General features: G+C 53.4%; 1 protein-coding gene across 1 annotated transcript; it reads right to left on the bottom strand.

The window, feature by feature from the left end:
- Window positions 1-13,198: 13,198 nt before the first annotated feature.
- On the bottom strand, window positions 13,199-14,526 carry LOC146421058 (uncharacterized). The gene is made up of 3 exons (XM_085047641.1): window positions 14,478-14,526; window positions 13,914-14,289; window positions 13,199-13,745 (listed from the first exon to the last, which is right to left on the bottom strand). The coding sequence occupies exons 1-3, from the start codon at window positions 14,524-14,526 to the stop codon at window positions 13,199-13,201; spliced, it is 972 nt and encodes a 323-aa protein (XP_084903767.1).
- Between the last annotated feature and the right edge of the window lie 287 nt (window positions 14,527-14,813).

The following is a 14,813-nucleotide window of genomic DNA, read 5'->3' as shown; positions in this document are numbered from 1 at the left end:
CGAGTGTGGGAAAGGCTTCTCCAAGAGCTCTAACTTGACCAGACACCAAGAGAGGCACCATTAAGGGAAGCCCTGCGAGTGCCCTGAGTGGGGGAAGAGCTTCATGCACTGCTCCTTATTCATCCCCCGTTGGAGGACCCAAATTGGGAAGAGCCCTGGTGACCCACACTGCCAGTGACCCAGTGTTGTGGTTTGACCCTTCCTAAATGCCAGGCACCTATGAAATCTGCTTTCTCTTCTCTCCCCTGCTGCAGCTGTGCAGAGGGGAGGGAAAAAAAAGCCCCTAACACACACACACACACACAGAGACAGGGCTCATGAGTCGAGATAATGAAGCGGGCAGGATGCACTGAAGGGTAAAACAGTCTGAGTACTTAAAGTTGCAAAGTGATTTATTGGTAACCTAACCCTAAACAGAGTCAGAGGAGGCAAATGAGAACTAAAAATAAGCTCTTAATACACTGTTTCTCTGCTCACCCCCCTCCCTCTTTCCCACCAATAGCACAGGGGGTTGTGGCGGGCAGGATATGGGTTTTTTTGGTCAGTCCATGACCAAAATTTCTTCTGCTGTTCAGGGAGAGGAGTCCTCTACTTAGCCATGGGTCCCTCCCACTGGAGACAGTCCTCTGCAAACTTCTTTGCCATGGGTCCAATCTCTCGAGCAGCAGCCGCTGGAATCTGCTGCCCCATGAGTTCTTGTCCACAGGGTTCAGAGCTCTGAGCCCAGGCCAGGCTGTTTCCATCCCAAGGAACAAGGCCTTTCCCTGCACTGGGACTCCCACTGGATCACAGCTTCCTCCAGGCATCCACCTGCTCCTCTAGCGTGAGCACCTCCCCATGGGCTGTGGGTGGATCTCTGCACCCCTCCTGGACCCCATGGGCTGCAGGGGGACAACCTGCTTCACCATGGTCCTCACCACGGCCAGCAGAGGATTTTCAGCTCCAGTGCCTGGAGCACCTCCTCCCCCACCTTCTCCACTGACCTTGATGTCTCCATGTTGTTTTGTCTCACATATTCTCACCTCCTCCTCATCCTCTGTCTAAAAAGAAGTGCTTGCTCACATTGTTTTGATTTCTTCTTAAATATGATATCCCAGAGGTGTAACCAACATCTCTAATTGGCCCAGACTTGGCCAGCAGCATGTCCATCATCTTCAGAGCCATCAGAGATTGGCTCTGCTGGACATGGTGAAAACTTCTAGAACATTCACACCGGACACACAGGAGCCATTTTTGTGCCTCTCCCCACCCACTAGCAAAAACTGGGCTAAGCAAAACCAACTGGTGAACACAGGGGTGAGTTTTCTCCCAACCCTTCAGCCACTTCTTCAGGCCTACCACAACAGCTTTTGAAGGGTTTAAGTTTCCCCTAGATGTTAAAGATATTCTTATCTTTAATAAGAATATTCTGGGCTAAGCAAAACTAACATACTCGGGTTGGGAAGGCACCTGGGTGGTAGCTTCCGTGTCCTCCTGATTCCCTGTGGCCACCTGGACAAACACAGGGGCAGGAACATCCATCAGGACTCAGACTGACATCTGAAATTCATTGGGAAGAGCTGATTTATTAATGTTACACCCTAAAAATTGTTACCTGCTGTGTAATTGTTTCTTCTGGTGGCATCAAGAAATGATGGATGATCTTGGAGGTCTTTTCCAATCTAAATAATTTCCTTCTTCACCTTGTCAGATCAACCAAAGCTGAGTTAAAATAAAGAAATTAAACAAAGAGATCTAAAGCTGCACTGTTTTACTGTGCATTTCGGGGGGAATGTGGGGTTGAGGGGAATATTCATGAGGATTTGGATGTTCTGGGGCTGCCCAGGCTGGGGGACAGGACAACAGTCTCATAGTTGTGCTGGCAGAATGTGTCCACCTGAGCCCATCTGTTGTTCAGGAATTCTGGTTGTCTGTCCCAGTCCCTGGCCTGGGTCTCCCCATGTGGGGTGTACCCCCAAAGTGCCCAAATCACTGCTGAAGTGCCTGAGCTGCTCCCAGCTGTGGATGTTCCTGTCCACCAGCCTCTCCTGGTCAGTGCCATGGGGGGTGGGAGGGGGTTTAGGGAATCCTGGGGGTATTGGGAGGGGCTTTTGTGGCTTTTGGGGGCATCTGTGGTGCTGAGAAGGAGTTTGGCATGCTCTGTGAGAGAGGTTTGGGGTCCTGGCAGGGCTGTGTGACTTGGAGAGAATTTGGGTGGGTATAGGGGGAGATGGGAATGGGGTCATGGTGGCTCTTGGGTCCATTTATATTGCAGGGAGTGGTTTGGGAGCATCCTAGGTGGAGCTGTTGGGTGGTTTGAGGGGCCTGGGAGTGGCTGTGGGGCTGGGAGAGGGTTTTTAAGTGGACATGACAAACCCAGACCCCCAAAGCTGCCACCATACCCCACCCCCCAAGGTGCTGCTGGGCTTTGGGGGCTCCATGTTGGAGTTCATCCTCCTGGCTCTGCGGGAGAAGGTGAAGGGTGTCCCCAGGGGTCATGTGTGTTCGTGAGAGCACGTGTGATCCCCCATCCCAGTGTCCCCCCTTTTCCCTCCCCACAGGGCTCCTGACCCAGCTCCTGCTGCCCCCAGGAGGGAATTTGGGGAGGGGACAGAGGGGGTGCACAGCCCCCACCGGGGGCTGACCCTGAGCCAGCGCCCTTTGTTTAGCACCAACCTGGGCTTGGGGCTGCAGGAGGAAGAGGCTGATGGGAAGCAGATCCTGCAGGTGGGACAGTGCTTGGGGTCAGGGCAAGGTCCTGCCCTGCACACCTGGCTCAGGTGTGACACTACCCCGGGAAGGGAGAGGGACATTCCCATCCCCACGGATCAGGGCTGTGAGCAGCACTTGGAGCACAGATATGGAAATACTGGGAGGAACTGGGAGCACACTGAAGGTGTGAATTATCCCCACCACCACCTTTCCAGGGCAGCCCTGGATCTGAGAAATGCTCCTTAGGCCTCAGCCTTGGCCAACAGCCCCTGGGCTCAGCTCCTCTGCAGCTGATCACAAACACTGTCTGCTCCCAGGCACTGCTGCTGTCCAACCAGCTCCTGCTTTCTTTAGGAGCAGCCTTGGGAACTGTTTTTCTTCCCTCCGTGGCACAACATCCCTGTTCTCACAGTGTCAAAGAAAGCTGTTGATGCGAAGTGCAGCCAGGATGAAACACTGCTGTGACTAAAGCCCATCTCTTGGGGCCCTATCAACAGGGCTCCAAAAGGAGCCCCTTGGAGCTCTCCTGGAGCAGTGAGCTCCCTCTGAGTGGGGCCTCTCCGAGCCGGGAACTCTCCCGTTTGCTGCACTCGGGGCATCCCCGAACAACGAGGGACCCTGGGCCCATCCCCCCAGGCTCAACGCTTCGCCTGCTGGGGAGATGCAAAAGCATCTGCAGTGAGCATTTCCCTGCCCTCCAGGGCAATTTCTGACAGCTCCCTGGCACTGCCTCTTTCTGTCTGTGTGCACACATGTGTGCCTGTGCTCTGGAAATGGGGAGAAATGCTGCTCTGGGAGGTGTTGAAGTGCCTTGGATATCTGAGGGAGTTAGGCCTGTAAGTGAGGTTCAGTCATAAGGTATGAGCTAAGTGAAATGCTGCTGAGGGTTGTTCTTTTGCTAAGTTGTTGAGTTTAAGGTATAAGTTCAGGTTCATGTAGAGGTTTTGTTCTGTTAAATTTGAGGGCTGTTAAGGTTTTAGGCCATATTCCATTTATCCTTGCCCTCTCTGTCCTTTTGTCACACACACACACACACACACACACACATCTCCAATTCTCAGGTAATCTCTGGTTTGATTGCCTGGATTTGCTTGCTTTTGTTGTTGCTTTTTTCCCTTGGTGTGCCTGAACTGTGCAGTCAGGAGCAGAGTGACTCTTGCCAAGGAACTTTGTTGTGCTGTCGTGCCTAATATTAAATCTGGTTTTTGCTGATCCTTTCCTGGGGATTTTTTAAGTGCTCTCAAGCCCTCGTTCGTAAGAGAGTGAAGGAGCCCTGGGCCAGGCTCTCGCCCTGGGGGACACAGGGACACTGCTGGGGGGGCCCTGTCCCCACTGTCCCCGTGTCAGGCTCTGGGGGTCGATCTCGTGGAACATCCTCTGGGGGAGGCTGTGGCACTGGGGGGCAGGGGGGACCTGGGGGGACAGGGGACCCTGCTGTGCACGAGCAGCGTTGGACTTGTCTGGGGGAACTGTGAGGGGGGCTGGGGCAGAGTGACCTCCTCTGTGACCTCAGACAGCCCCTGTGATGTCACACAACCTTCACTATGATGATATAAAGCTTCCCTGTGATGTCACAGCCCATTCTATGATATCACAGCCTGCTCTATGATGTCACACAGCCATTCCATGATGTCACAGCCCCCATTGTGATGTCACATCACCATCCTATGAGGTCACAGTCTACTGTGACATCACAGCCTGCCGTATGATGTTGTTCAGCCACACCCTGATGTCACAGCCTGCTCTTTGATGTCACACAACCAACCAGTGATGCCACAGCCCATTTTGTGATGTCACATATCACACCCTGCTCTGGGGTTTCACAGCCTACTCTGTGGTGTCACAAGCCAGTCAGTAATGTCACACAGCCAACTCTGTGATGCCATACAGCCACTCGATGTTACGCAGTCTACTCTGTAACTGCACAGCCTGCTCTGAGGTCATACAGCCACCTTGTGATGTCACAGCCTTCTCTGTGATGTCACACAATCCCCTCCATGATGCATACTTGCTACATGTCCTCAAACAACCAACTCTGTGATGTCACACAGCTCCTTTCTGACATCACAGCTGCTCTGTGGCTATGACACAGCCCCCTCTGGGCCATGGCACAGCCCCTGCCAATGCTGAGCACCTGTGAGCTCTGGGTGTGCCCTGCTGGTGTCCCTGAGATGGCCTGGCAGTGCCGCAGCCCTGCTGGGCTGTGCACAGGAGCTGCTCCTGGGCAGAGCTGTCTCTCTGCAGCGCTGCCGCTTGCCAGGAGCTCCTCTGTGCCAGGAGCCCAGCCCAGCTCAGCAGCACAGCAACAGCACAGGGACTTCCATTCCATGATGTTCCATCACAAACTTGTCCCCTGAGCTCTGCAGCTGGCTGTCCCAGCCCATTGCTCCATGTCCCACCTGCTCTCCTCAGGCCTCTGCCTGCACACAGGCCCAGGAGAAGTCTTCCTGTTTGTAAGGGAAGAATGGAAAAGCCTGAGTAGGTTTCCTACACAACAAACCCCACTCAGGAGCCACATGCTCAATACATGCTGCCTCTGATGATGTCACCTTTCCACAAGGGACAGTGTGACCAGAAATTATCTCTGTGAGTAGAATTGTGAGTCTTGAAGCAGAATTCTCTGTCCCTGTCCCTTCCCTTGATATCTGTTGCAGATGGAAGTTGATGGTGCCATTCTCACCTTTAAACCCTCTTTGGAATACAAACAGATGTTTCCAGCTGTGTTACGCAGGTGTTACTCAATGTTAAAGCAAAGCTTTTGTGTTCCCAGTGGAATCACAGAGATCATTGTGACACTTTGGGGCCACATGGAACCATGGAGACCAAAGTGACACTGCAGGGCCTCATAAGTTAAAGTAGACCACTGTGACTCTGTAGCACCTCATGGAACCAAGGGGTCATTGTGGCACAGTGGGGCCTCATGGAACCCAGGAGTGCATTGTGACACTACAGAACCTCATGGAATGAAGGGGACACTGTGACACTGTGGGGCCTTGTTGGAACTCAGGAGACCATTGGTGACAGAACAGGAGCTCATGGAACCTGTGGGGCATTGTGACACTGCAGGGCCTCGTGAAAGCAAGGAGACCATTGTGACACTGAAGAACTTCAGGGAACCAAATATCCATTGGGACACAGCAGGGCATCATTGGAACCAAGGAAACATTGCTGACAGTATGGAAGCTCATGGAATCAAGTGGACATTGTGATAAAACAGGGTCTCATGGAAACAATTGTCCATTGTGACCCTGAGGATCCAAGGAGACCATGGTGACACTACAGAACCTCATGGAACCATTATTCCATTGTGACACTGCTGGGCCTCCTGGAACCAAGGAGACCATTGTGACACTGGGGAACCAAGGAGTCCATTGTTGACAGGATGGAAACTCATGGAACCAATGGACCATTGTGACATTGCAGAACCAACACAGCTGCTGGACCTTGTCACCTGGCCCTGCACAGAACCCTTGGGAGGCATGGCAGAACCAACACCCTGGGAGCCTTGGGAATGTCCTCTGGGATCCATGGCACACACTGCCAAGAGCTGGAATTTCAGTTTCCTGCAAGGAAAAGATGTTTCTGCCCTTGAAGGCAAAGCTCTTAAGAAGGGGCCAAAAGCCAAGTCGAGAAAGATCTTGCAATGACACTTCACTGCCAGCCTTCATCACTACATCCATGGTTGTTTTAGCTCATGGATTGGGAACAAAAATCAGGTGAGGGTCTTTGGCTTGGAGCTGCCCTGGCTCCAGCCCAGATGAGAGACTTTGGGAATATCAGGTGAGGTCTCACCTGCAGGTTGGGCTCTCTGCTGGGTCAATCAGGGGCTGCTGGCACAGGGCAGCGAAGCAAAGAGAAATCGTTCCACCAGCGGTGAATTTTGGCAAAAACTGTGAAACAGAGACCTGAGACAGCAATAGCGACAGGTGAAAGGTGTGTTAGAAACAGGGCTATTTTTTTAAAAAATTCAGTAATTTATTCTGTGGCATTGCTAGAAGTGTGTCACCTACACTGTCTCACTCAATTCAACACACTTTTACGATTGATGGACAACTTTTTCTTGGAATTGATAACAGACCTTCATGAGTGCAAGACACAAAAGCAGATCAGAGAAAACAAATTTAAAAGTTTAAAAAACCAAGAACAGTCACTGACAAAATTGCATAAGATTTTTTAACACAACAGTTTTTCTTATATTTAATCTCTGGTCAGTAGGTATGTTGCTTCTAACTACTTCTTTATGTCTTTTAAACCACAGGTATTTACCATCATTTCTTTTGAGCATTTATGATGCCTTTTGAATGCCATGTACAACAGATTGGTGCAATCGAAAGTTGTTTTCTATCTCAAATGGACAGAAAAACTTGTTTCTTCATCCCAAAGAGACTAAACCCCTTGTGTTTGGCATCACAGCTCACGCAACTTTGGTCCCAGTATCTCCACAGGGGATTTTGGCCCTGGGTCAGCCAAGTGGTGATGGTGACACCCTTAGGACAGCCATTCGGGCAGGTGTCCGAAGGCACTGGGAACTGCACGGACCTTCTATAGCAGCAATGCCTGTCTTTATTCTCTCTGTCTTTATCCCCTCTTTCTTCTGTCTGTCTTTACTCTCTCAGCCTTTATCCCATCTGTCTTTTCTCTCTCTCTCTCTTTATTCTCTCTCTATTCCCTCTCTCTTTAGTCCCTCTGTCTTTATTCCCTGTTTTTATTCTCTCTGTCTTTATCCTCTCTTTATCCCCTCTGTGTTTTTCTGTCTTTACTCTCTCAGTCTTTATTTTCCCACTATTCTCTCTCTATTCCCTCTGTCTTTACTCATTCTGTCTTTATTCTCTCTGCCTTTACTCTCTCTATCTTTACTCTCGCTGTCTGTTTTCTCTCTCCATTCCCTCTCTCTCTATTCTCTCTCTCCCCTCACAGCCGAGCAGGGCTGGCGGGAGCCGCGCTCCCCTCAGCGCCCCTGAGCAATGGCGGCAGCAATGGCGGCGCCGCTCCCTCAGCGCCGCCCCGGCCCCGGCGGGCGGGGAGCCCTCGGCAGCGCCCTGGGGGCAGCAGGACCGAGCCCCGGCCCCGGGCTGTGTCCCCGTGGCGCCGCAGAGCCCAGGGCACACACGGGCAGGGCACTCGGCGCCATCGCCCCCAGCCCCGCAGCCCCTTTGGAACCCGGCCCGGGGCTCGCCCTGCCTCCTCCAAGGCCCTGCTGGGCTCCAGCTGTTGCTCAGGGCTCTGTGGGGATCTTGTGCTCGGCCCGAGCGGGCTTTGTTTGCAGCCCGGGCTGCTGAGGGTCAGCCGTGAAATGTCCCTGCAGGGCACTTTTAATGGGATCAGCCCGGTGCTTCCTTTGTGCTGTGCCTTGCGCTGCTGTTTTATTCTGCTTTTAGAGCCTGCCTGGGAAGATCAGCTCCCAGGAGAGCAGAGCCTGCTGAGAGATCCAACATTCTCACCCTAAGCAAGGGATGGAACAGCACACACTGCTGAAAAGACTCCAGCTGTTCTCAAGGAATACAGAAAGCTGAAACTGTCAATTTTGCTATTTGGTGCTGCATCCCTGTATAAAAGAATGCCCTGAAATGTCAGCTTTCCAGAAAATGTCCTGCATTGGTGTTTCCCTTGCTGGTGACAGTCTTTTCAACCCAGCCTTCTGGGGCCTGACCTCTCTGCTGCTGTAGTTCCATGGACAGAGGTTGTTGTCTTTTCCCCCTTGCCATGGGCAGGCTGTGTTCAGCCATCTCCAGGACAGCAGGGCCACATCCCATGTCACTGTGACCTGGCAAGACAAAAACCATCACTCCAAAAGTGCCTCCCTTTCTCATTCTTCACAGGCATTTGGCCCTGGTAGTGGGTTTGGCTGCTGGTTGCTGCAGGAGGGAGACCACTGTGACACTTTGGGGAACATGGATCCAAGGAAACCCTTGTGACACTGTGGAGCTTCATGGAACCTGGGAGCCACTGTGACACTGCAGGGCCTTGTGGAACCAAGGAGACCATGGTGACACTGTGGCACCCTGTGGAACCAAATATCCATTGTGATAGTATGGGACCTCATGGAACCAATTGTCCATTGTGACAGTGCAGATCCAAGGAGGCCATGGTCTTGCTCATTGTTTATGCAAAGCTTTTGTATTCCTCATGGAATCCAGGAGAGCCTTGTTACACAGCAGAGCTTCATGGAACCAAGGGTCCATGGTGACACTTTGGAACTAAGGAGACCATTGCTGAGAGTACAGAACCTCATGGAACCAAAAGTCCATGTGACAGAGCAAGGCCTCGTGGAGCTCCTGGCAAGTGGCAGCGCTGCAGAGAGACAGCTCTGCCCAGGAGCAGATCCTGTGCACAGCCCAGCAGGGCTGGGGCACTGCCAGGCCATCTCAGGGACATGAGCAGGGCACACCCAGAGCTCACAGGTGCTCAGCATTGGCAGGGGCTGTGCCATGGCCCAGAGGGGGCTGTGTCATAGCCATGGGCACCTGTGGGGCTGTGTCAGAGAGCCACAGAGCAGCTGTGATGTCAGAAAGGGGCTGTGTGACATCTCAGAGTAGGTTGTGTGAGGTCACAGATTGGACTATGACATCACAGAATTGGTTGTGTGAGGTCATGGAGCAGCTATGGCATCACAGAGGGGACTGTGTGACATCACAGGGCAGGCTGTGATATCGCAGGATTGCTGTATGACATCAGAGCAGGCTGTGCAGTTACAGAGTGAGCTGTGTAACATCATTGAGTGGCTGTATGGCATCACAGAGTTGGCTGTGTGACATTACTGACTGGCTTGTGACACCACAGAGCAGGCTGTGACATCCTAGAGCAGGGTGTCGTATGTGACATCAAAGAGAGGGCTGTGGAATCACTGGTTGGTTGTGTGACATCATACAGCAGGCTGTGAGGTCAGAGAATAGACTGTGTGACATGACAGGGTGGCAATATGACGTCATCAAATGTGCTGTGACATCACAGGACAGCTTCATGAGACCATAGTGAAGGCGGTGTGAAATCACAGAGTTGCCTGTGACATCACAGAGTGGGCTATGACAACACACGGTGGCTGTGTGACATCACTGGGTAACTGTATGACATCACTGGGGAGGTCACTCTACCCCAGCCCCCCCTCACAATTCCCCCAGACAAGTCCAATGCTGCTCGTGCACAGCAGGGTCCCCTGTCCCGCCAGGTCCCCCCAGCCCCCAAGTGCCACAGCCTCCCCCAGAGGATGTTCCACGAGATTGACCCCCAGAGCCTGACATGGGGACAGGGGGGACAGGGCCCTGGGGGGTGGGACAGGGGGACAGGGACCCCCCAGATGTGTCCCTGTGTCCCCCAGGGCAAGAGCCTGGCCCAGGGCTCCTTCACCCTCTTACGAACGAGGGCTTGAGAACACCTAAAAAATCCCCAGCAAAGGATGAGCAAAATCAGATTTAATATTCAGTGACAGCACAACAAAGTTCCTTGGCAAGAGTCACTCTGCTCCTGACTGGACAGTTCAGGCACACCAAGGGAAAAAAGCAACAACAAAACCAGGCAATCAAACCAGAAATGAACCGAGAACTGTCCCTGTGTGTGTCTGTGTCTGTAGGTGTGACAAAAGGATAGTGAGAGCAAGGATAAAAGGAATGCAGCCTAAGAGCTTAACAGCCCTCAAACTTAACAGAACTTAACTTCTACATTAACCTTAACATATACCTTAAACTTAACAACTTAGCAAAAGAACAACCCCTAGCAGCATTTCACTTAGCTCATACCTTATGACTGAACCTCACTTACAGGCCTAACTCACTCAGATATCCAAGGCACTTCAACACCTCCCAGAGCAGCATTTCTCCCCCATTTCCAGAGCACAGGCACATGTGTGGGCACACAGACAGAAAGAGGCAGTGCCAGGGAGCTGTCAGAAATTGCCCTGGAGGGCAGGGAAATGCTCACTGCGGATGCTTTTGCATCTCCCCAGCAGGTGAAGGGTTGAGCCTGGAGGAGTGGGGGGATCGGCCCAGGGTCCCTCGTTGTTCGGGGATGCCCCAAGTGCAGCAAATGGGAGAGTTCCCGGCTCGGAGAGGCCCCACTCAGAGGGAGCTCACTGCTCCAGGAGAGCTCCAAGGGGCTCCTTTTGGAGCCCTGTTGATAGGGCCCCAAGAGATGGGCTTTAGTCACAGCAATGTTTCATCCTGGCTGCACTTCGCATCAACAGCTTTCTCTGACACTGTGAGAACAGGGATGTTGTGCCACTGAGGGGAGAAAAACAGTTCCCAAGGCTGCTCCTAAAGCAACCAGGAGCTGGTTGGACAGCAGCAGTGCCTGGGAGCAGACAGTGTTTGTGATCAGCTGCAGAGGAGCTGAGCCCAGGGGCTGTTGGCCAAGGCTGAGGCCTAAGGAGCATTTCTCAGATCCAGGGCTGCCCTGGAAAGGTGGTGGTGGGGATAATTCACACCTTCAGTGTGCTCCCAGTTCCTCCCAGTATTTCCATATCTGTGCTCCAAGTGCTGCTCACAGCCCTGATCCGTGGGGATGGGAATGTCCCTCTCCCTTCCCGGGGTAGTGTCACACCTGAGCCAGGTGTGCAGGGCAGGACCTTGCCCTGACCCCAAGCACTGTCCCACCTGCAGGATCTGCTTCCCATCAGCCTCTTCCTCCTGCAGCCCCAAGCCCAGGTTGGTGCTAAACAAAGGGCGCTGGCTCAGGGTCATCCCCCGCCGGGGGCTGTGCACCCCCTCTGCCCCTTCCCCAAGTTCCCTCCTGGGCGCAGCAGGAGCTGGGTCAGGAGCCCTGTGGGGAGGGAAAAAGAGGTGACACTTGGATGGGGGTCACACATGCTCTCAGAAACACACATGACCCCTGTGGACAGCCTTCACCTTCTCCCGCAGAGCCAGGAGGATGAACTCCAACATGGAGCCCCCAAACCCCAGCAGCACCTTGGGGGGTGGGGTATGGTGGCAGCTTTGGGGATCTGGGTTTGTCATGACCACTTAAAAACCCTCTCCCAGCCCCACAGCACGCTCCCAGGCCCCTCAAACTACCCAACAGCTCCTCCTAGGATGCTCCCAAACCACTCCCTGCAATATCAATGGGCCCAAGAGCCACCATGACCCCATTCCCATCTCCACCTAAACCCACCCAAATTCTCTCCAAGTCACACAGCACAGCCAGGACCCCAAACCTCTCTCACAGAGCCTGCCAAACTCCCTCTCTGCACCACAAATGCCCCCAAAAGCCACAAAAGCCCCTCCCAACCCCCCCTAGGATTCCCTAAACCCCCTCCCACCCGCCATGGCACTGACCAGGAGAGGCTGGTGAACAGGAACATCCACAGCTGGGAGCAGCTCAGGCACTTCAGCAGTGATTTGGGCACTTTGGGGGTACACCCCACATGGGGAGACCCAGGCCAGGGACTGGGACAGAAAACTGGAATTCCTGGAGAACAGATGGGCTCAGGTAGACACATTCTGCCAGCACAACTATGAGACTGTTGTCCTGTCCCCCAGCCTGGGCAGCCCCAGGACATCCATATTTAAGAAGAAATCAAAACAATGTGAGCAAGCACTTCTTTTTAGACAGTGGATGAGGAGGAGGTGAGAATATGTGAGGGAAAACAACATGGAGACACCAAGGTCAGTGGAGAAGGTGGGGGAGGAGGTGCTTCAGGCGCCAGAGCTGAAAATCCTCTGCTGGCCGTGGTGAGGACCATGGTGAAGCAGGTTGTCCCCCTGCAGCCCATGGGGTCCACGAGGGGTGCAGAGATCCACCCACAGCCCATGGGGAGGTGCTCACGCTAGAGGAGCAGGTGGATGCCTGGAGGAAGCTGTGATCCAGTGGGAGTCCCAGTGCAGGGAAAGGCCTTGTTCCTTGGGATGGAAACAGCCTGGCCTGGGCTCAGAGCTCTGAACCCTGTGGACAAGAACTCATGGGGCAGCAGATTCCAGCAGCTGCTGCTCGAGAGATTGGACCCATGGCAAAGAAGTTTGCAGAGGACTGTCTCCAGTGGGAGGGACCCATGGCTAAATAGAGGACTCCTCTCCCTGAACAGCAGAAGAAATTTTGGTCATGGACTGACCAAAAAAAACCCATACCCTGCCTGCCACAACCCCCTGCGCTATTGGTGGGAAAGAGGGAGTGGGTGAGCAGAGAAACAGTGTATTAAGAGCTTATCTTTAGTTCTCATTTGCCTCCTCTGACTCTGTTTAGGGTTAGGTTACCAATAAACCACTTTGCAACTTTAAGTTCCAATCTGTTTTACCCCTCAGTGCATCCTGCCTGGTTCATTATCTTGAGTCATCAGCCCTCTGTGTGTGTGTGTGTGTGTTAGGGTTTTTTTTTTCCCTTTCCTCTGCACAGCTGCAGCAGGGGAGAGAAGAGAAAGCAGATTTCATAGGTGCCTGGCATTTGGCCAGGGTCAAACCACAACACTGGGTCACTGGGAGTGTGGGTCCCCAGGGCTCTTCCCAGAGTGGGTCCTCCGGTGTTGGATGAATATGGAGCAGTGCATGAAGCTCTTCCCCCACTCGCGGCACTCGCAGGGCTTCCCTTAATGGTGCCTCTGTTGGTGTTGGGTCAAGTGAGAGCTCCTGGAGAAGCTCTTCCCACACTCAGGACAGCTGTAAGGCCTCTCCCCAGTGTGGATGCGCCGGTGCCTGATGAGGTGGGAGTTGCGCTTGAAGCCTTTCCTGCACTCAGGGCAGCGGAAAGGCCTCTCCTGTGTGTGAATCCGCTCATGGATGAGGAGATCTGAGCTGGTCTGAAACCTCTTCCCACACTCGGAACACTCAAAGGGCCTCTCCCCAGTGTGGATGCGCTGGTGGGTGATGAGGTGGGAGTTATGTTTGAAGCCCTTTCTGCAGTCAGGGCAACGGAAGGGCCTCTCCTGTGTGTGAATACGCTGGTGTAGGAGGAGAGCTGAGCTGGTCTGAAACCTCTTCCTGCACTTGGAACACTCATAGGGCCTCTCTCCAGTGTGGCTCCTCTTGTGACGGATCAGGTGGGAGCTCTGGCTAAAGCTCTTCCCACATTCCCCACACTCATAGGGTCTCTCCCCAGTATGGATGCGCCGGTGCCTGAGGAGGTGGGAGTTGTGCTTGAAGCCCTTCCTGCAGTCAGGACAGTGAAAAGGCCTTTCGTCTCTGTGAATCCGCTCATGGATGAGGAGATCTGAGCTGCTCTGAAACCTCTTCCCACACTCAGAACACTCATAGGGTCTCTCCCCGGTGTGGATCCTCTTGTGACAGATCAGATTGGAGCTCTGGCTGAAGCTCTTCCCACATTCCCCACACTCATAGGGCTTCTCCCCTGTGTGGATCCGATGGTGGTCCATAAGCTTGGAGATCTTTCTGAAGCTCTTCCCACATTCCCCACACTCGTAGGGCTTCTTGGTCTCATGAAGCTTCTCAGGAATCTCCAGCTCTGAACTCTGGCTGGAGCTCATGCCAACATTCTGGCACAGGGTGGGTCTTTGCTCTTTAGAGCACCCTGGGCTGGGTTTGCAGCCCCTCCATGTGCAGCATCTCTGGGGCTTTTCCTCCTGGTTGGATTCCTGGGCCATGGAGCTGCTCAAAATAGCCTCTTCCATGAGGTTCTGCTGTAAGGACTTGTCCTCCCTGGTCTCTCTCCTCAGCTCGTTGCCTGGGGCAGAAAGGACAAGGAGAGGATTTGGGATTTGCCTCCATGCCAGAGGGAAGGGGAAGGAGATCCCCCCAGTCCACCCCTACCAGGACAGAGTCAGCAGCAGGGTTGTCCTGCAGCCAGGGGTGATGCTGAGCTGGGAGATGGAGGAGAAGAGAGAAGGAAAGGGGCAGTGACTTCCTCCTCACCTGCCTGGCTGTCCTGGGGCATCTTCTTCCTCACAGCCTCCTTCTCCATCTGGCCAAGTTTTGGGAATCGGAAATCCTCGTCTGGGTAAAAAAAAGGGTGTGAGTGCCTTGGGTTGGGGGTTCCTCCTGCCCAAGTCTATCTCTAGAAGTCACCGGGTGTTTTGTGTCTATAAAATCCTCCTAAAATAAGAATGAGTTCAGAAAAAGTCTCCCAGGAGTTCCCCCTTTCCAGTCTTCTGTCTTTGGGGTTCAGGAGTTCCCTATTCTTGAAGCTGCTGGGGCTCCCATGGGTCCTGGGGATCCCCCTTCTCCTGGGTCCTGATTAGGGATGCCGTG

This window comes from Lichenostomus cassidix, unplaced genomic scaffold (genome assembly GCF_008360975.1).
Source record: "Lichenostomus cassidix isolate B80296 unplaced genomic scaffold, HeHo_3.0 HiC_scaffold_43, whole genome shotgun sequence".
NCBI classification, from domain to species: Eukaryota; Metazoa; Chordata; class Aves; order Passeriformes; family Meliphagidae; genus Lichenostomus; species Lichenostomus cassidix.
This window is presented reverse-complemented; position numbering and strand designations above follow the sequence as displayed.